General features: G+C 35.0%; 1 protein-coding gene across 1 annotated transcript; it reads right to left on the reverse strand.

Moving 5' to 3' along the window:
• Positions 1–570: 570 nt before the first annotated feature.
• LOC124367014 (protein LTV1 homolog) lies at positions 571–20,013 on the reverse strand. Its single transcript, XM_046823695.1, has 10 exons — positions 19,792–20,013; positions 16,013–16,147; positions 11,006–11,143; positions 10,797–10,884; positions 10,483–10,606; positions 9,045–9,261; positions 6,905–7,030; positions 5,943–6,113; positions 4,603–4,809; positions 571–1,135 (listed from the first exon to the last, which is right to left on the reverse strand). The coding sequence occupies exons 1-10, from the start codon at positions 19,792–19,794 to the stop codon at positions 1,025–1,027; spliced, it is 1,320 nt and encodes a 439-aa protein (XP_046679651.1). The 5' UTR covers positions 19,795–20,013; the 3' UTR covers positions 571–1,024.
• Between the last annotated feature and the right edge of the window lie 2,911 nt (positions 20,014–22,924).

Raw genomic sequence — 22,924 nt, forward strand, 5'->3', positions numbered from 1 at the left:
TATGTACGGAATCGTCCGAATGTGTAAGATGTTTTGTATTGTTTCTTTTTTAAACTACTAATGATAACAGTTTATTTTCATAAGAGTTAACAAATAACCCCACTAGTGCCACCATTTGTAAGATATTTATGAAACTATGATTAGAACTCTTGTTTGTATAAATCTCATAGTTATAGTGGGACCCTGCTGATAAGTAGTGCTATACTTAACAGGGCCTAATACATGTAATTTAATCGAAATAAATCAATTTATATATTTATAAACTCATCCTTTTATACAAAGGAAAATTGTATGTACTGTTTAATATCAGTATGTACCATTTTCCCCTTAAAACATTTGAATTTCTGTGAAATCTGGCAAGTCTTCTTTACAAGGAAAATAAAAAAACAAAGTATTACAGAGGCTAATATTTCAGAAAAAGCAAATCATGATGTACCCAACTAAATTAGGGTTTTATCAGAGTCTTGTTGTTTGCTTTTTGGAGGTAATAAAGTTCCAAGCACTGAGTCCAAAACTTTTAAAAATTATACTTGTGATGTATGACTTAGGGTAAAAATGATAAGGCATTCATTAATAAAATATTATATTTACAAAATATATAGCGCACCACACAGAAAAAATTAAACTTTAATTCAACAAAAATAATGCTTTAACTTAGGTAGCTGACAAACAATATTTCTTAAAGAAATTAATAACTATAAATTACATAACAATATTATAGTATTACAAAGAAGAACGTAAAGAAGAATATAACGTTAATCATGATACATTAGGAATATTGGTCTGAAATGGCTACACTTCTAAACGAGATTATGAAAAAATATTTTTCTTTGCTGCTATACAAAAGTGCAGTGAAAGTTAAAAAAGTAATTTTGAGGCTTCACAAAATATTTCTAAATAAAACATATGAGAAGATGTACTAACTATGATAAGTAACACATTCTTTACATACAATAATATGTACAATTTAATTTTTTTTTATTTCATTATATAAAATTTTCAATGAACTTCTACGGTTAACGGACTAGAAGTGCACAGCTACATTGTTGACTCTTGTGTTCAGCAAGTTCTTCTCCTGGCGTTTCTTTTCCTCCTTGAATGCAGAAGTGTTCAGTTTCCTCTCTACTCGACGATCCTGAAACAGTTTGTGTTACAAAATGCTATGACATCAGTTGTGACAATTTCATGGAAAATAATATGTACAAGATATTTGGTAGATAACAGCACTTGTACTGCAGTCCTGCAATGCTTTTGTGGTGGTAACCACAATATACAGGGTGGAAAAAAAAAGTATGGAAACGCTTTTGCTAATTTTGTATGGCTCCACTTATACAAATTAAATTTTGTACATCACCACTTGTATTAAGAACCTAGTTTTTGAGACCAGTGGGGACATTTTATCTTTTCAGGGGGACGGCCCGTGAGGAGTCGGACGAAAATCTTAAATGTAAGCATAGGCCGAGTTTGGTATCAAATTAAAGGTCTAGTAAAGAGAAACTCATTACCGCAAACCGCACTTAAAAAGGTTGACCCTATCCAGAGTACGGGCCGTTTGAATTTCATAAGTAACGTTTGATTAATTATTATTTCTCCGCAATTTCACAGTCTCAAGTAAACTGTTCTGACTAAAAATGACACCTTATGGAACACAATTATCCAAAAGAATTAAATTAAAAATTATCTATGTATTACAAAAAATAACCATACCTTTTAAATGAGGTGCTCAAAACTGCTCTCCGAACACTTGTTGGCAATGAGCTAGTCTATTGTAAAAACCTACTGCAGTCACATTTTGAAGCATCTCGGGTGTAATTTTTCTTGCTTCTTCTAATAAACGATTTGTCAGTTCCTCAATGTTGGCTGGTTTAGTTTTATACACATTATCTTTTAAGAAGCCCCACAAAAAGAAATCTAGTGGATTAAGATCCGGTGACCTAGCCGGCCACTCAACGGTACCCCTGCGACCAATCCAACAGTTAGGAAACACTTCATCTAACAGATTGCGCACCCGCAAATAGTAATGGGGCGGTGCTCCATCTTGCTGAAACCATACTGCATTAAAATTTGCCCCAAGAAGAGCACGCACTGCTGGCAAAATGTTATTTGTCAACATATTGAAATAAATTTCGCCTGTTAGATTTCCATCTATCACAAACGGTCCTACAATGTTATTGTTTATTATTCCAGCCCACATATTCACTTTCTGAGGCCTTTGTGTGTGGCCTTCTATCATCCAGTGTGGATTATGGTCGGCCCAGTAACGGCAATTATGCCTATTAACTTGTCCATTAACAAAGAATGTAGCTTCATCTGAAAACAATATCGAACTTAAAAAATGTTGAATTTCGTCACACTTTCTCATCATTATTTCGCAAAATTCAGTCCTTCGATCAAAATCATCCTCTGCAAGTTCTTGGGTTAGGGTTACTTTAAAAGGGTGATACTTGTTTTTGTGTAAAACATTCAACACTGAGCTATGGCTCATATCAAGATCTTCTGCAGCCACTCTGGCCGAGGTGCTGGGATTTTCAACAAATGTTTGGAGTACATCCAAAGATTTTTGTTCATTTGTTGCCGATTTAGGCCTGCCACTTCTTTCGTGATCTTTGACTGTTCTAGTTTCTTCAAATCTTTTTACTGTCTTAAACACTGTTGACTTACTAATTGGGGGTCTATCAAGAAAAAAGTCATTAAACAAATGCGCTGTTTCTTCATAGGGACGAACTAGATAACCATACCCACGCATCATAAGCAGCGAGATTCTCTCAAACTCACTAAGTGACATTGCTTTTAAAACTAATAGAATAAAATGTAAACACTTAAGTAAAAAAAAAACTATCGCAGTACCTTCTAGTGAAGACTTTCAACTTTATCTTACATGGACGAAATTATAACGTAGACTAAAAACCAAGCTGATATTAAAAATACAAAACTGTGGAGTATTGCTGTGACAGTACTGTTTGTATTGCCTAAACCAGTTTATGTTTGCCTGATATAAAAGGGCTGGAGGGACTGGACCTTGACCTCATGTTGATAAGGAGACAAGACAGGAAAACCCCTATTTACTGTTATCCAACAAATGTAGAGATAAAAAAATAATTTTTTGTTGGAAATTGTTTTTTCAAATTTACATAACCGACATAAAACATACTACTGAAAGTAAATTAGTTACTTCACAAGACAAAATTACTAAATTTCTTTGTCATGAAATTCAAACGGCCCGTACTCTGGATAGGGTCAACCTTTTTAAGTGCGGTTTGCGGTAATGAGTTTCTCTTTACTAGACCTTTAATTTGATACCAAACTCGGCCTATGCTTACATTTAAGATTTTCGTCCGACTCCTCACGGGCCGTCCCCCTGAAAAGATAAAATGTCCCCACTGGTCTCAAAAACTAGGTTCTTAATACAAGTGGTGATGTACAAAATTTAATTTGTATAAGTGAAGCCATACAAAATTAGTCAAAGCGTTTCCATACTTTTTTTTCCACCCTGTATAATATACTATCATATAGTATAGGCTACAAGTTGGAGTAGTTGCTTCCAATAAGAACAATGTTAAACCTTGTTTATTTTTATGCTCTTCATTTTTGTTTATAGTATTATAGGAAATGTCTCATTTTAAATGTACAATTAACATGCAGCCCAATGCTTTTTAGTTTTTTTGTGGTTGTCAAAACAATATAATTAAATTATTTTCAGAAGTGTATAAAAATATTTGAAAAAACTTAAAAGTGTTTTGCTTAGTATTAATCATATATTTAAAATGATGCCTCTTCTATAATTCCATGACTAAAACAACATCGTAAAAGTGCAAGAAGTTCAACATGTTGATGATATAATCAAGATGGCCACCAGCAGAACCAGCTCTCAAGAAATTGACATTGAGATGTGCAGATGTATCATGTAAATTAACTTTTAAGACAAAAATGTTTTGCCACCGAAAATGAGAAAAGCTTTTACCAATTGTTTCAGTGATATTTACACCATTCAAAAGTACTTCCAAATTAGTTCCTCAATCCACGGTAGGGCGACAGCAAAGTCAAAATGATTTGAAGAACCAAACTTCGACATGTTAGTAGTTGTTTGTTAATATTATAGGGTTAATTTGTTTCTGGGAGAATACATGAAAACGACATTCCCAAGTCATTAGAGAGACAGGCAAAACTATTCCCAGCTCTTAATGGCACAGTTGGCGGTACACATTTACCTCCATCGTATTTTACTATGGCCTTATTTTTATATAACAGCTCCTTGGAAATTTTGTTGCAATCTGATTTCAGAGAATTCATAATTCCTGCTTTTGTTTTTATTTCCTCCTTTAATATGGTCAGTTCATGTTGCAACATTTTAATGTGGTCTTGTTCATTCTTAATGTTTCCTTCCGATTTTTCTACACACTATAAAGAATCCTCATGCTCTTGTTTTCATAAATTATTTTTCATTTTCCAAATGATTTATTAGCGAACTGTTTTCTTTTGTAAGTCTCTTGACAGAGTGCGCTCTTATCCACGGAACTACAGTTGGTGCGGTTGTCTGTACAAATACTAGTCGCGTCACAATGTAATCAAGTAGTATGGACCTTGTGTAATGTGTAGACTCACCCTCCTGTACTGCCTGAGAGCAGCTTTCCTCTCCCTCTTCTGCTCAGCAGTCTCCCCCTTGTCTCGGACGGACAGGGAGGACAGTGCCGACACTACGGATCTGGGGCCATGGGTCTCCACACCTCCTAGAGCTGCCAGGTTCTTGGCAGTCAACCGGTTCTCATCTGCTGGCATGCCTGTCCGTTGATTCACTCTGATCTTGCGACTCTGAAAGAACAACCAACATTCTCACAATATTTCAGTATTTGATAAATATATTGTTAAATACCAACTTTGATTGTATTAGTTAAACAACCAAAGTTACGTGGCACAGTCCTAGCGTCGATGTGATTGAAATGATCCCCTGACCTCAGCGCAACATGTCCATATGAATGATTTATCTTCTGTGTAACCAACACATAATGTTGGATCATCAGATTTCCCCTACTTAGGGAAAATGTTAGCTTTCAATTCAAGAGCGTTTGATTTTCATCTAGCACAAATGACTATTTCATTGTATTATACATAACTAATTCTCACGATCTAGAGGCCAAAAATGTTTTTTATCAGGTTCGCAAATGTCTCCTACAGGTATTCAAAGTTTGACCTATAGTAAAACCACACAAGAAAAAGTTTCAAACCCTTTTCTTCCGAAAACAATGTGTTTTTTTCATCAACAGTAACAATTTGTTTTTAATATATCAAGCAATCTGTTTCTTAATCTTGTTACAAATATCGTTTAGCAAAAAACTACTTTTTACAGTTTCCATCTACATAAAAATTGAACGAAACAAGATTTTTCCGGACATTTTCCATCCGGTGAAACAAAAAATCACTAACACTATGTTTTGAGATCTGCAATCTGATCTCTTCTTCCAGTTGTTTCACTTAACAATGGCAAATGTTCGGAAAAATCCTGTTTCCTTCACAAGTCTTCCATCGTCAAAAATAAACTTCATACATAAAAAATATTTCTTTACTCATATTTGTTAAAAAGAGTATCATAACTAATCTAACAACCTAACAAATCTTCTAAATAAACCCACTTGAATGTTAGATAATTATTTATTTTGTTATTTTATTAGCGGCTATATTGCTAGCCACAAACAAAATGGTGATAATAAAACATAGTATCGTTAATTCATTACATAGAAAGGGTGTTTTATTTTATTATAAAAAAATAACTTTGAGAATTGATTTCTTGTTCTAACAAAAGAACAAATTAAATCTGAAAAGCATACTTTTAATTATATGATAGAAATTTCTTTTTGAAACACATTTTATCTAAATGTTTAACTGTAATAATGCAGTAACTACTACCACTGTATCAAACCCATGAAGATTAAGTAGAATCTACTCACTGAAGGTTCTGTGATTAGTTTGGGGTGGTTGTAAAGGTTGGAGTAGGTGGACAGGATGGACTCACAGTCCCACCGCTCCTTCTCCACCAGTGGTACCAACCTCTCCTCCTCTGGGCCGGACTCACTGTCAGTGTCGGACAACACTATATGGCCTGCCTCTGGATCCGGCACCTGACACGGACCACACTTGTTAATTGTGTTGTTTCAGGGAGGTATGGAAAACTATACAAATCACAGCCATTGGAAAGATAACATCAGGAAAGGAAATGTCCGTTTGATTTATTATCCATATCAAGCTGATGAAATCATACAGAGCAACATTCCTTACCTTCATGTTAATTTGATGTCACAGGCTGTAACATTTCTCATGGTTCTTATCATCTGATTTCATTGTTATGGATCCTGCAATATTCCCCAGAATAATCTTCTTTCAGATCAATTTCCACTTATAAAAAGGTTAGAGTATTCCAGTAATACAAATAACTGTAACTTTAAAATATTGATTATTTATTGAAAAAGGTTAGCTTATGGACTTGTCTTGTGTATTAAATCATATCAAAGTACCCTTTACTCATGTTTTACAATGTACATAATAGTGTCTCATTTATTAAATATGAATAAAATATGAACAATGTTAACTTTCAACACCATTGAAAAATACAACTTACTATGGGGTTTCAGTACATATATGATCTAATATCAATATATTTTACTGTTGTTATTAAAAAATCTTGTTTACAGAAAAAAGGGGAATATCAAGTAATTTTTGCTTTAGTGCCTTTTGAGTTTCCTTTGATCTTTAACATTTTTGCACTTCCCGTATATTTTTCTAAAAAATATGGTGGCCATTAATAAATTTCTATTTAATAAATTATAATCGAGTTTCTACAGTTTTAAATTCCCAGTGTGTATTTACTACAACAAAAATATCACAAAAAATCAGTATGGACCAAACAACATACTTTTGATCTCTCTTCATACACCTCATCGGCCAGTCTCAGCACCAGATCATCGGCAGGATTCAGGTCTCCTTCGATCTCTTCACAGTCCAGTGGTCCGATCTCATTCTCGTCATACTCAGCAAACATCTGAAAACAGCTCTACTAGTCAGTATAAGCACCAGATTATTGGCAGGATTCAGGTTTCCTTCGACCTCTTCGCAGTCCAGTGGCCTGATCTCATTCTCGTCATACTCAGAAAACATCTGAAAACAGCTCTACTAGTCAGTATAAGCACCAGATTATTGGCAGGATTCAGGTCTCCTTCGATCTCTTCACAGTCCAGTGGTCCGATCTCATTCTCGTCATACTCAGCAAACATCTGAAAACAGCTCTACTAGTCAGTATAAGCACCAGATTATTGGCAGGATTCAGGTCTCCTTCGATCTCTTCACAGTCAAGTGGTCCGATCTCATTCTCGTCATACTCAGCAAACATCTGAAAACAGCTCTACTAGTCAGTATAAGCACCAGATTATTGGCAGGATTCAGGTCTCCTTCGATCTCTTCACAGTCAAGTGGTCTGATCTCATTCTCGTCATACTCAGAAAACATCTGAAAACAGCTCTACTAGTCAGTATCAGCACCAGATTATTGGCAGGATTCAGGTCTCCTTCGATCTCTTCACAGTCCAGTGGCCCGATCTCATTCTTGTCATATTCGGCAAACATCTGAAAATAGCTCTACTAGTCAGTATCAGCACCAGATTATTGGCAGGATTCAGGTCTCCTTCGATCTCTTCACAGTCCAGTGGCCCGATCTCATTCTTGTCATATTCGGCAAACATCTGAAAACAGCTCTACTAGTCAGTATAAGCACCAGATTATTGGCAGGATTCAGGTCTCCTTCGATCTCTTCACAGTCCAGTGGTCCGATCTCATTCTCGTCATACTCAGCAAACATCTGAAAACAGCTCTACTAGTCAGTATAAGCACCAGATTATTGGCAGGATTCAGGTCTCCTTCGATCTCTTCACAGTCAAGTGGTCTGATCTCATTCTCGTCATACTCAGCAAACATCTGAAAACAGCTCTACTAGTCAGTATAAGCACCAGATTATTGGCAGAATTCAAGTCTCCTTCGATCTCTTCACAGTCAAGTGGTCCGATCTCATTCTTGTCATACTCAGCAAACATCTGAAAACAGCTCTACTAGTCAGTATAAGCACCAGATTATTGGCAGGATTCAGGTCTCCTTCGATCTCTTCACAGTCCAGTGGCCCGATCTCATTCTTGTCATATTCGGCAAACATCTGAAAATAGCTCTACTAGTCAGTATCAGCACAAGATCACAGTATGAATGTAGATCTTCTCACAGTATAATGTCCTAATCTGAAACTTTTCATATTCATCATAACACTTGAATAAATAGTTCAGAAAATGTCACTCTAAAGATTTAAGTGGACAAAGAACCATCTGATGGTCTGAGAAGGAAAACACACAAAAATCCTGTCTATCATAAATGTGAATGTTAGAAGTGTCTCAAAACTAATTTTTGTTTAATCTGTTAATTTTGTTACACCATCTCTGCTTATTCATGTAGAATTAACCATTTTTTAACAATTTTATATCTAAGTAGAGAGCAATCGCTAGTTTTTAACATGTCATAGTCGGTTTTTAAAAACATTCACAGTAATTGTCCAAACAATCATGTTCTGTTTTCAAATTATCCACAGTCAATAATGAACTTCAAACAAAGATTCTCATACCTGGTGGACTCATACATTTGTCAACTACTCCTACATTATGAAATCAATACAACAGATTAATTATTGTCATAATATTTTCAAAGACATCATACAAATTCTGAAACCAACACAATAACAAATGTAGTTCTTAAACTCATGTGGATGGTGGCGACATCAGTTTTCGGTTCACACTGCACCAAAATAGTTGTAATGGTTCGGCCTCACTGTGTATAGTTATTTTCAGTCATCATATTACGTTAAAACAATACAACATGGTGTAAACCAGAAAGCTTAAATGGTGTATAGTAAAATAACATTTTTAAGGTTTTTACTTACACATAAAAACAATAATTTATTTTTATTTTATATTTATATATATTATAACAGTTTTGATTGATAAAGTTGGAACTTTAAATCACCTTTTCAAACCGGTCATCCAACAGCGTGAGCTGATCATTCCGAGGCACCACCGAACTCGACATGGAGAACTCTGTGAACCGTGACTTGGTCTCCTCTTGGTCCAGACTGGCTAGATCATCATCGAGTTCATCCTCACTGCGACCTCCCATCCTCGAACTGACTGTGTCCTCATCTTCGCCACTCATGTCCTCATAATCGTCATCTTCGTCTGAGAATCTGTGAGCAACGGTTGATTATCGGTTGTGTACAACATGTACTACCAACACAGGTTTTACATACATTGTTTTCCACAAGGAAAAATTTATTTATTACATACACAGATATTTTTATTTATTTTTTTTAAACATGGAGCAACACGGATGGCTTATTAACTATTTGTAAATGAAAGTAAATAATTAAACCCTTACCAGTAAACTTCCAATAAATCAAAATCTACAAAACTAATGGTTTATATTTATTTTATACCAAGTTTTTGATAAAATATTTCAAAAAAAACCATACTGATAACAAAGGAAATATCATGGTTTTATGAATGATATTAACTTAAAGTTTATATTGAACTTCTAGTTAGTATCATTTATAAACCCAAGAAGATTGTATAAATGAAGTTTTTTTTATAATATTAACAATTTTCAGAGTGGAAAACCATTTATTTAGACACTAATAAAAAACAGGAGTTTCCATACCATAGCGTAATGAGATTTAATTCTCCTGGATGCAATGTTACATTTGTAGTTATCTAAATTAAAATAAAGAAAGGTTTTTCACATTCAAATTTTACCGCTATGAATAACAAAAGGAAGTAATACTTATCCAATATATCTTTGCAAATATCATTAAAATTATATTACAATTTTAAGTCATGGGACAATCTCCAAATGGTTCAAGTGTTTATTGTGAATAGAAATCACAGCATTTTTCAAAATAAACTTTCTAATATCTCAGCATTAAACATATAATATTCTCACTATTCAGTAACTCAAAAACATAACCATCCATGTCCAATTTATCTATGCATTAGTTGTAGTTACATATTAACCCAACTTCTACATTGTACGTTTTGTGTTGAACTACATTACGTATAACGCTCTATGTTATACTTGCTAATCAGATTTTCCAAATATTTTACACTTTTTACTGTCCAGTGTTTATTTGTAATAAACAATTTAAGCATGTTACTACATGATCTATGACTTAATAAAACCAAAAATAAATATATGTATAAAATATTTCCACAAAATCTGTATAATATTTGTTACCATAAAAAGGTTAAAACTTATTGTATTCCAACATTACAATTTGATTTTAAAATCAGATGGAAAACAAAAGATAAAATCATTTATCTATTAAATAAATTAATCTTACTATCCAACCACCATTTTGTGACAGGCAGGTAGATCTCAGGCAGAATTACAAACAATGGCAAAGTTCACTTACATTTCATCTCCAGAAGCATTAGCCTTCAGCACGAAATCATCGTCCAACATATTATCTGGGTCATCAAAGTCAAAGTCCTCGTCCATGGCAGCGACAACGTCAGGGTCCAGATCCAGGCAGAGACCTACAGTACTCAAGTAAATCACTCACTGGGCACTATCAATGTATTTGATGCTATCTTTGACATGTACATTTCGATAAAAAGATTCAACATTAAATGATTCAGAATATTCTCCTTTTTTGGACTTTGGAAAATTCTTAATCACTTGGTACTCAGATTTAAAGTTGTTTTAGAAAGATTTTTATCAGTTTACCTGATTTTGGAGCAGCCCGATTGAGAAGACCGACATCTTCTTCAATTTCTGATGCAAAAACAGAGGATGGCAGCTTAATATTTCTCTCCTACAATCAAAAATAAATTATGAGACAAGCAACTTTCAATATTTCAGAATGTTAATATATTCAATCCGCGTTGTTTGCAGTACTGTTTCATCTACTTGAAGGAATTAGTGAAAGTAATTACCTTGACAGGTTTAGCAGGAGTCTCCTCCCAGTGGGCGACGGTAGAATTGGCTTCTCGTAAGTGTTGCAGGTAGTCGTAGTCATCGTCAAAGTAAATGCCATATTTTGTTTCCTCTTCTTTGTTTTTCTTACATTTTGTCTGGAACAACATCTCTTTTAATAAGCAAAGACACAATCTGAAGCCTACAGTTATCACCTTGAATAGTGCATAGGTAGATATCACCTATATCATCAATAGATCACCCTAATCATTAAAATCTTTCTTAAGTTATTAGTACTGTGTTCAAGTAAATAGGCAAAAATAAATGTCCCTTATAGAGTTTTCTTATTAGTCATTAATAATTTTCCACCTTCCAGGTGCAAAATGTATTTAATTAAGAAAAAAGGTTCCACTGCACTTTGTAGCTTGTACAGACAATATTAAGACTTTGTACTTTGCTCTAAATCCCAAATACGAACATATTCATAGTAATAAATTTGATGCAAAGTGTTAGTCTGTTTCATAGCTCATAAAATCTAGTTGAATGCAGTAGTATATTCCCTATCAAAGAAAAAGCATGTACCAAGTTGTTTATTATTCATTGAAGGAGAACATGTATGAGCAATCACTAAGGCTGGTTCTGTTTCTAAAATTATATGTTTTGAAATCAACATAACCATCTTCTCTAACACGATCATTTTGTACAGTACATGATTTTGCACGGTGTTCTTGTACATCCAGTTTGGAATTACATAATAGTTGGATGCTAAAAGAAATTATGACTAGCATTTTATCAAGGGAGCCTTTAGGATCTTTACTAGCTGAAATTCACCTACACAACAGTAGACTGAGTTGATATTCAACCATTTATTTGTGAGTTTAGATGAATTATTGGTACCTCAGCTCAGCAGCATTATTGGTACCTGTGTACTTCTTACCTCCCCCTTCTATTTACAACATTTTCCTTCCACAAACTTTGTGTTCAGTGAAGTAAATTCTCATAACAGATTCTTTATGTTCTCTTAGGCCAAGAAGCTTAGGAATTGCACCTAGTCATAAAAGGGCATTTGTGCTGCTTCTGGAGTGACAGGATATTCTGAATGGGTAAGGTTGGGGGTAGGGCTGACTCCTGTAGAGATCCATGAGGAAGAATTTAGGGCATTAATCTCAGTCATGTCCCCTTGGAAGAAGGGGAAGCCAGCTCTGAACCAGCCTCTCCATTCCAAGGGTGGCATGCCCTTATGCCTAGGCTAGCAAGAACCTTTGACTCTTAGGGAACCCCACAAACTTCAACAATGGACTAGACCTATCAAAATACCCTTGTACCCCAGAATCTGGACATTTGCGGTTCATGATGTGCCAGTTCTACACATCCATATGTTGCTCAGTTATAGGTGACACATCGGTTTTTGTACCCTTTGTAGGTTCAACTGGAAGGTATAAACAGCCAGAAGTAAACTCCCCTGGGTAATAATATTTAATATATTACTTTTAATACTTAAATATAATAACAGACATTTTGCACCGATTCTCGAATGACAGGATATTCAGGACGGGAAAGAGGTTAAAAGGGAGTTCCTTCAGCCAAGACCCTAAAAACCAGGATCCATGAAGGTATGGCCTGTGAAGAGTGGTCCTGCTTTTTTATTTTTATTTATTTATTTATTTATTTCCAACGGACATACTCCATTTTTACATTCAAGATCCATAGTTCAAGATCAATAATTACAACTTAACCTAAACCAAAAAATTACCTCAACAAAAACATGTGAATGACTGAAAGGAAATATTACATAATACTCCAATGCAAGGCATGATATATGCTAGAATAAAAACGTATTTAAATGTTTTAAAAACTAAACAATACCATAATGAAAGAACGCAACAATAAATAAACTATAACAATAGAAATAACATAATAACAGAAATAACTTAATAACAGTAACAACACAAAAAACATAATAAACTATAAAATAATATAACAGGGCTATTCGTAACAGTGTTTCAAAAGAGCAGACAGTAAAAATAACAATGGTAAATAGACAAACTATGACATACAATAAACCGAGAAAATGAACAAACATAGACATTAAGTGGAGGCATTTACGTTGGCAGCACTGCACCTTTCACTTTCCACTTCAATGATCTCACGCCATCATGGAACAGGTCGACAGTTATAGGCAGGTTGTTGCCGGCCCTCTGCAGGCGAGCCACCGTGCTGTTTGCTGCATAGTTTGTGCCATAGTGTTGCCTGATGAAGAGGTCATTGGAACGAGTGCTGGATGGTGTCTTGAAATTGAGGAGTTGAAGGACGTCCGGGAAAACCATCTCACCGTTCACCAACTTATGGAGAACCACTAAGTCGGCTACAGTCCTGCGAGTATCAAGATGTTCCAGTTTAAGTCTGGCGTACATATCATCAATTGGTACTTGTTGGTATTGGTATCCATTTCTGACACCCACCAAACGGATGAAACGACGCTGAACTCGTTCAAGATCATCACAAAGGTACTTTTGGTGTGGATTCCAAACAGTCGATCCATATTCCAGAATCTGGCGTACCAGGGCACAGTATATTGTCCTCAGGGCTACCATATTTGTTATATGTTTAGAAAAACGGGAGATAAAACCAAGCATTCTGTTTGCCTTCGAGCAAATATTATGAACGTGAGCCTCAGGGCTAAAATTCTGTGTCAGAGTAATTCCCAAATCTCTCACTTAATTTACTCTAGCGATGGTTTCTCCTTGCAACAAGTAATTGTATATTATAGGCGAAGTGCAACGGTGAAATGATATGGCTTGACATTTCTTGGCGTTTAGTGACATTTTGTTTATTAAGCACCATTCATATACGCCATGAAGACTATCTTGAAGTGATTCACAATCCGCAACATGAGTAATCTGTGAGTATAACTTGACATCGTCCGCAAACAATAGGCAGTCACTGTTGATATTCAGAGGAAGATCGTTTATAAAGAGTGCGAAGAGATAAGGTCCAATGATAGAGCCCTGGGGAACACCGGAAAGTGAGATAAACTCAGAGGATATTGAGCCAGCAAACTTCACTGCAAGCCTGCGCTCAGAAAGGTAACTCGACAGCCAACGAACTGAAATGTCATCGAAACCAAGCGCAGAGATTTTCTTGAGTAATAAGGCATGGTCAACAGTGTCAAAGGCCTTGGAAAAGTCTAAATATATTGTATCCAGCTGTTTGCCATTATCAAAAGCATTCTGCACCTGAGTCTGGAGTACCATTAAGTTTGATAGAGTCGACCTTCCTGGTGAGAAACCGTGTTGCTGAGGACAGGTTAACTGAGCAATCCTAAATCTTATTCGATCAAGAAATAGATCCTCAAAAACTTTGGATATCGCTGAGAGAATGGAAATGGGCCTGTAATTTGAGGTGATGTCAGTAGGTCCTGATTTATGAATGGGGACCACGTAGGCTGCTTTGAACGCCTCAGGAAAAATTCCCATCGCAAGTGAAGTATTAAATATGTGGCAAACTGGAATGGCCAAGATGCTTCTGCTGTACTTGAGTACCCCTGGTGGAATCCCATCAGGGCCCCAGCCCTTTTTGTCATCAAGGTTTCTAAGCTTCTCCAATACTTCTTCAGGGGTGAACTCATAAGCAACTCCGTCACCGAGATGGTAATATCCGCTTGGAACAAAGACCTCCGTAGGCTTCGTGAAAACCGAGGAGAAGAAGTCCTTGAATGCTTCACACATCGCAAGAGGCTCCTCAGCAACGACTCCATTGTGAACAATCTGAGAGGGCACAGAGGAAGATTTTCTTGTGGAATTGACATGACTCCAAAATAAACGGAAATTGTTGGGGATTCCAGCTTCCACCCTTTGTATATGCTGGCGATAATCCCAGGCAGCCAAGACCCTACACCTTGCTCTTATATTAGCGAATCTGGAATAATTAGATGCTGACGGAAAGTGCTTGTATTTTTTATGTAAACATTTTTTTGTTATTATTAAGTTTTTTAAATAAGGTGAAAACCATTTAGGAAACGGAGAGTAGCCAATTCTTCTTACTGGCGAGTTAGCCTTTACTATATTGGAAACTGTAGAGATAAAGGAATTTGTTGCCCTGTTAAGGTCTGAGTTGGACAGTATTGCATGAAAGTCAGTAGTTAACAACGAGCGATGAACATTCATAAGGTTACACCTTTTCAGATCATATATCTGTCTTTTGAATAAATGAGATTGGTTGATATGTCGGTAGTGGATCTCAAAGGATAAGGGTGGGTGGTGTCTCTCCTCAACCGGCAGCAGATTATCGCTCTCCAGTGATACATTAATATCTTTATTAGAACTCAGAATCAGGTCCAACATGACGTCTCTGCTGTTATAGATTTGATTGATTTGGTAAAGCTGAAACAAGTCCATCAGTGACCGTACCACTCTTGACGCTGGGGAATGCGTACCAGTTGACAAACCATTCCAATCAATCCCGGGAAGGTTGAAATCACCCACGACAACCACCTCATCGAATCTTCGCCCCGTTGACATTAGTGCCTCTATTGACTGTAACAAACTATTGTATCTGGAGGGAGGCTGCTGAGGAGGGATGTAACAAGCTACTAGGAGCCATGAGGTGTATTTGCAGGGCTTAAGCTCAATAAGAAGGTGCTCAATATCATTGATTTCAGAGTAGACCTTTACCAGTCAAAGCAGACAGAAAGAGAGAGAGAGATCTTCTACCTCCACAAACACCAGACATACTGAGCAAGTAACCCCTCATAAAAAGATATTGATTTTTGTGAATAAAGATGTATAAATCATGGACATCCATTAGCCTATTTCCCTGGCATGTGATGCCAGTTTTTACTTTACTCACTGATTCTATTGAACAATTATAAACAAGTCAGAAGTTCACTTTCCTCTAAGTTGTGTAAAAATATTATACCAGTATAGTAAAACTTAAGTAGTATATTTTCTATATCTGAAAGTAGAAAACTACGTACAGTATATTCAGCTGGTGAAACAGTAATATTATTATCATAGTGGGAGACTCACTTGGGAAGGATTGGCTGGCAGCAAAACTTTCTGCGGGGCAGTCTCGTCTGCGGCAAGAGGATCCTGTTGACTGCGGTGAACCAGATGAAAAGTGACAGCATTTTTCTTATCAATCCACTTCTTCTTGTTCTTCGGCTGGAATACATGAATTCAATTAATTAAAATATATGAATACCACTCCATGACTTATTTGTTTGTTCTAGATGAGTACAGAACAATAAAGTGATTTTATACTAAATACGTTAACTTGTATTACCTCATCGAACAACTTAGCTACAGTATAATAAGCGGCCACCAACACAATCAGATGTTATTGATTTTAAATATCAATACTATTGAATACAACATTTTACCTATAGATATTCATAAATAATCATTGCCAGTTTTCTTTAATTAGACTAATGACGTCATTACCAGCTGTCATTTTGTTTTTGCCGATGAATATGCAAATATTGGCTCAAATGTCTCTGAGCAATGTTTTAAATGGCTGTAAGAAAAGAAGCTAGCTCCTTAAATCCTAGGTAATCTTGAGATGAAACTAAAATTAAAGGTGGAAATCAAATAGTGTTTTGCTACAAGAAAAGTAAGAACACGTCATAAAAAACGCACCTAAGAAAACCTTTTTAACATTCTAAATTTGGTATTATGATTATACCGAAAATCATGTACTATTTTAGTTTAAATCAAACAAACTATGACATTTAATGAATATAGTTTTTACAGCATCAGTATCTGCAGAAATACTATTTCAGATTGGCTAATTAATTGTAAGTACTATGCTGCTCAAGCAGACTTTATGTAATCTGAAACAAAACCCATTTCTTTTACATATTAAAGTATAGCTTTTCAATATTAACATTTTTAAAGCCTGAAACGTAATTCATCTCACGATATCAACGATCAAATTTATTCAAAGTACAACGTGATTGGAAATAAATTCAAAATTAAAATCATGTGTTTTGTTATTGACTAATGGTGGCAAGAACGGTGGTGTACATATTGTCTTCTTTGTTTCACAAGCAGTCATGTTTATCCTTGAAAATATATATGATAAGTAAATATTACTGTTTTGTTGTAATTATATATTATGTTTTAATTTGTAAATTATATTAATATTTAGAGGCCTACATTAATTCCTAAGATTGAAAACTAGCCAAACCAGTTCATTGAAATATCTGTTAGGCTGTTATATTTGGTCCAACATTTTGCTTTCAATCTTTTGGATGGTCATGAATATCGATGATTCCATATCATTCGGTAATCATCATCTGATTGTGTTGCTGGCCATCTATTAGCCTATATTGCAGTGAACAACTTGAGTTGTTTTTGAGGTTATGCTGTACATTTTCTTAATCATTCAAATAAAAGTGCACAATAAGATTTTATTTAATCATCACATTAAACAAAACAAAAAAGTTCCTTGACATTTATGAATAATGGTAAGCACTGTAACAGATAAATTCATGTATACTGGTATAGTTTTTAAGTGTTGAAGTGAAACCTTTTTTAAAAGAATCCAATAAACTTGGGTCTGTCAGTGTAATGTCATTGTGCTTGTCAAGGTCACGAGTATCTGACCAGCTAGTCCACAGTGATTACATGGTTTTGTCACAGCCCTCACTGATAGCTCACTATTTAAACTGCCATTAATACCACATATTTTGATGTTTTAAAAAGAGGTGAAAAATTAATAGACCTAATAACTTGAATTTTACCGGCTGCAATATAATAAGCACCACATGGGTTACCAGGAGCTAAACGTATATGTTGAAGCCACTTCAACTAATCTCGTGAGAAATATCTCACATATTTTCCTCGGTACCAGTAAGATTAAACGCCGGGGCGGCAAATCACGAATTTGACGTTACCAACGTATTCTGCTCACCCTCCTGAACAAAAAATATATATAGTACTAGGGGGTGCAAATGACAAATAACATGATTTTAGGGGGTATATTGATAAGTGGTAAAGTTTCTAATGTTTTAATGTTCAGTTTGTGTGCTGTGTCTGGATAATCTGTTTACTTGAATATTATCTGCGGCCGGGACTGATAGCAGCCTGATAGCATACCTGTTATCTGAGTTGTCCGGGGCATAGGTCAGTTCTACACAAGATATCGTGTTCAGTAGGTCGGATTGAGTGAGTGAGTTTACAATGATGAATCAACCATCCACTAGTTCAACCAACCCTAGTGAATTGTGTGTGTCGGAGTGTTTCGTAGGGCACGTAAAGAGCTTACGTTTTAACCGAAACGAAATTATCTCTTTTTTAATAGAACAGGGCATTTTTTAAAATGAGTGTATTTGTTCGTCGTGCGGTCGAGTGGTGTTTTTAAACCGGGAGACTGTGTCGTTTCGTTGTGATAGACCACTTTTTTGTTGCTGCCGTTTAGCTATATCCGCCAACACACTAATGGTAAGTTGTTCTCTGTTAATATCCATCTATATATTTGAGTTTTTCATGATTTATTTACTTTTTAAACTTTACATAATTGCCTTTGCATTACATTTCAATTTATATTTTTGATCAGCCCCTCTAGAATTTTATATTTTACTGATAGGTACTATCTCGAGGGATGTTTTTCTTTTATTGACATCAGCGCGGGGCAGCACCGAAGGTGCTGCCCCGCGCTGATGGCCGGAGGCACTCGTAATTAATTTTTTTCTCGAAATTAAGAAAAACATTATTAATTTTGATCAAAATTCTGCTCATTTCTGTAATTTCTCATTTACGTTTGCAAAGATGGCGGCGCAACCGATGACGTCATCACGAGGTTCAATCATTGGCCACAAAAGGTCACGTGACGCTAGACGTGGATGTAGAACATGGAGATATTACTGGAAAGTTATTTAATTTTTTATTTTCTAGAACTTCGTTATTTCTCATTTCCACCCCATCAAACCTTATACTTTTTTTTATATAGGACGAATCCAATAAGTTAAGAACGCAAAACTCGTATTTTTCCGCCCCGGCGGTTAATATGATAATTACCTTTTCCTCATATTCATCGCCATTTTCAGTCTCAAAATGTTAGTTACTTTCTGCTGTTCATTGTTTACATTTCAACTGCTATGTGTAATTGGGCGAAATCATATGCTAAGTAATATGAATTAAAATATTGAATTATGCTTTCGGATAAAAACATCGAACAATTCATTAAAAACAACTGAAAAAACGAGTGTAGGCTCCTTACTAGTCTACCCATCATTTGTGTCGTATTTGAGTAATGGCCACAAATACAGTGGTGATGAACATGCATTATTTCCGTCAGTCCATTCTATGCGAAATGTTTATCCTTTAAATGGTAATAATTAAATAGGCCTATTAGGCTACATTGGTTTGTTTGTTACATATAACATTAGATAGCATAATTGACCATATCTAACTGTTTATATTAAAAACCCACCTAACTGACTGTTAAATTGGAGGGCCAACTAAGTTACCTATCCTGAGGGATGAACAACCACCTGAGGGATGACCACCCTACCCGAAAGCCAACCTGTCTACAATGAGTTACATGCTCGGCTATAGAAGTTATCAACAAATTTTTTACAAAAAAATGGGTGTCTCCTAAACTGAATAAATACCAAACTTTTATAACAGGCTCCAGGTGGTGAATTGACAGATACTAAAACATTGAAATAGAACATACTAAAACAGTGAGATTTAATTATATAGGCAACCCTTTCACTGTTGGTTTGTAAACTTAGACCAGTAATAAGTATATGTATATTATCTTATAATAAAACAATTTTGTTTACTTGCTTTTAGTCACTTACCATTCTTAATTTTTGTCAAAAGATCTAATTTATTTATGCACAAAACTGCTTCTTCTAGCTTACAAATATCAAATAATAAAATCACAACTGTGACAGTGAACGATTTTCTAGTGTAATTGAATTGATGGTGTATTACAGTAAACTCAAAAATCTAAAACTCTATACTCTCTCCATGTGAAACTATTACAACAATAAACAGCCATAACCTAACATATAACGCAGCTCAGCAACGAGCTCCTCCCGTTTGTGTTCAATGGGGTGATCGTGACAGGCGGAGAGAAAGAGTGGGGGCAGAGCCGAGCAGCACCGATAAATCCCGAACATTCCTGACAAACCCTGTACATGCGGCTGATAGCGACCTCAGTTCGGAACGGTTCTGATTTCTATTATCTTACGAATTAATGAGTCGTTTTTATATCCGAATTAATGAGTCGTTTTATATCCGAATTAATGAGTCGTTTTATATCCGAACATATCTGCAAAAACATAGAAATTATATCGAATTAATTATATTAATATTGAACTTTCTTTATAACTCCAAAGATACTTTACAAAATGTGAGATGGTGCACAACGAATAAAATGTCATAATCTAGAATAGAATAGAAAAATTATTTATTTTCTTGAAAAATATGTACAATAGTAAAATTATATAAACATCATTTATACCTTAAGCACAAACACAAACATTGCTCCTTAGTTGTAGACACAATTGACATGAGAATAAAAATAAAACAATGTTTACTTTTTTTTATTAAAGAAATATGAACATGTCTTTTTTTATTTTAATACAGCTAGGGTACATCAATAAACAAAATTCAAGAAAACAAAATAGGACCTCAAAAGGCAAGGAACTGCCTGTGTAGAGGCTCCAACTTTCTTAGAAAAACAAAAGAAAACAACACTCAAGCAAATGAAATTAACAAATAAATTCAAATACGATAAATCTACCCATTTAAACTAAGCTTTAATAAAACAAATTTGAATAAAAAACACATTATATAATTTTCAAAGTCTAAAGCTAATTCAGTATACATAAAATGCCATAAATATAAATTATAACCATATCCAGTTATCTTTTTGTGATATTGGAATATATTCAAATTAATAGGACAAAAGCAACATATTATAATGTATAGCAATAGCAATATATTTCTCTGTCTGTTTGTTGGATATATAGAGAATGAGAAATAAGCTATAGACTTGAAATTGTGCATGCAACTTCGACCAAGCCTGATAAGTGTCATTTTGTGTCGTCTGGCGTACGCGATTATAATGCTGATCTGATCTATAGTACATGGAAATTATAGTAATGTAACCTACAAATTATATTTATTTGATTAAGGCAGTTGGAAAATGCAATGAACCAAATATAATGTTACGAAACAATTTTATTGGTTTACATTTTAATACGAAAGATGCAATTAAAAAACTCAACATAATTGTTGATTTTGTGTTTGGAGACCCTGAAGATAAATTCTTTAACTACTATGCTAAGTAGGGCTCTTTTTAATCCTCCTGGATGTTTAATCCACCCTCGAATGTTTTATAGCTGCGCCACTGAATGTAACGAAGTTACTTTGTTACATTAGACTTCCTTACGTCTTTTTTGGTATTTCGATACTCCGTTGTATTGGTTTATTTGTATGTAGACAAGAGTAATTGCCTGCCATTAATTACGTTGTAAAATCACGGTGCAATGAAATAAATTTAATTGCGCTGCATCCTGCAGCATCCAGCTTTGAAAAATGTAATATATATATTACATTTATACATATACATACATATACATATTACACCACCAGGCTCTATTAAATTCAGAGTAGTACAGAGCGAGAACGCGCGGACTGCTTATTCCACTATTCTAATACGCGGGCTATCTCTAGTTGGCAGGAGGGGCCCCTCCATCCCCACTTTTTCTCTCCGCCTGTCACGATCACCCCATTGAAAACAAACGGGAGGAGCTCGTCAGCTCAGCATGTGTGTCTATGGCATTGTAGCCAACAGTAAACCATCATATTACCCCTAACCCAAACCTAACTAAATCAATCAATCAAAATGTTTTATTGACGTAAACATTTTGTACATGCGTGACAAGTGTCATTTAATACAATAAGGTCTAAACCAAGAATATTACAGTTAACATGATAATAATTGACTTTATATTAAATTTAACTTAGAGATCGTATTCTCAAAAGTCATTTATAGTACAATATTCTTTTTTTTAACTAGCATTATTTTTATTTATTCAATATTTAATATTCTTTGCACCGGCTGTGGCAGCTTATTGAACAATGTAATGCATGAAAATAAGCATTGACACTCATAAAAAGATGAGCTGGGACCTGCAGGGCAAAGGATTTATTGTTGCTCAATGAGAGGCTTTATTAGGGAAATATGAGGGTTTTTATGAACAAAACATCAGGCAGCTAAATATGTACAAGGAAGGAAATGAAAACATATCATTCCTTTGAAAAGTACGGAACCTCTACATGATTGCCTTCCTTGTAATCCAAAAACAACTCTAATAACCCTCTTCTGAAGTTTAAAGACGCGACTGGTTTCTTCACACTCATTACCCCAAATCACTTCCATAAATCAAATTCTCCTAAAGCCACCCCTCGTTTGTATTAATGAACTACAATATTAATGGCAAAGTGAATTAATTTGATAAAACTAAACAGATGAAATAAATCTTATTAATAGAAAATTGACAAAGAAAAACAATTAAAAACCACGATGTATTTGCCTGATATCAGACATGCTACTTATATTCATTACCAGGAATATGATAACTTTCATGTTGAATTTTTTGTTAAAACATATTTACAAATTTCCCCCTATTCCAGATTTGGCACTTCAGCATTGCTTTTGAAGCCTCAAAGACAATTATACGTTCCAATGTCTTTAATGGTGAATGTAAAGTACCGTAAGTAAACGGTGAATGTTTTTACCTTCTTCCCCGCCCTCACAAAGTGGTCATTGTATAATCTTAATAATATATAAATTACTATTACAATGTATGTGATCTATCCTTAATCTGAAAAGTTATATATCTTCTATTTCTTCTTACCGATGTGAACCATAGAAGAGCGTGCATAAGCCAGATTAACAAAATGAAACAATTGTCTTAC

This window comes from Homalodisca vitripennis, chromosome 7 (genome assembly GCF_021130785.1).
Source record: "Homalodisca vitripennis isolate AUS2020 chromosome 7, UT_GWSS_2.1, whole genome shotgun sequence".
Classification (NCBI taxonomy): Eukaryota; Metazoa; Arthropoda; class Insecta; order Hemiptera; family Cicadellidae; genus Homalodisca; species Homalodisca vitripennis.

Coding starts and splice junctions, on each gene's coding strand:
- LOC124367014 (XM_046823695.1), bottom strand. Junction 10,885..11,005: donor CTCCTGCTAAACCTGTCAAG/GTAATTACTTTC, acceptor TTTTGATTGTAG/GAGAGAAATATTAAGCTGCC. Junction 7,031..9,044: donor TGGATGACCGGTTTGAAAAG/GTGATTTAAAGT, acceptor AGCTGTTTTCAG/ATGTTTGCTGAGTATGACGA.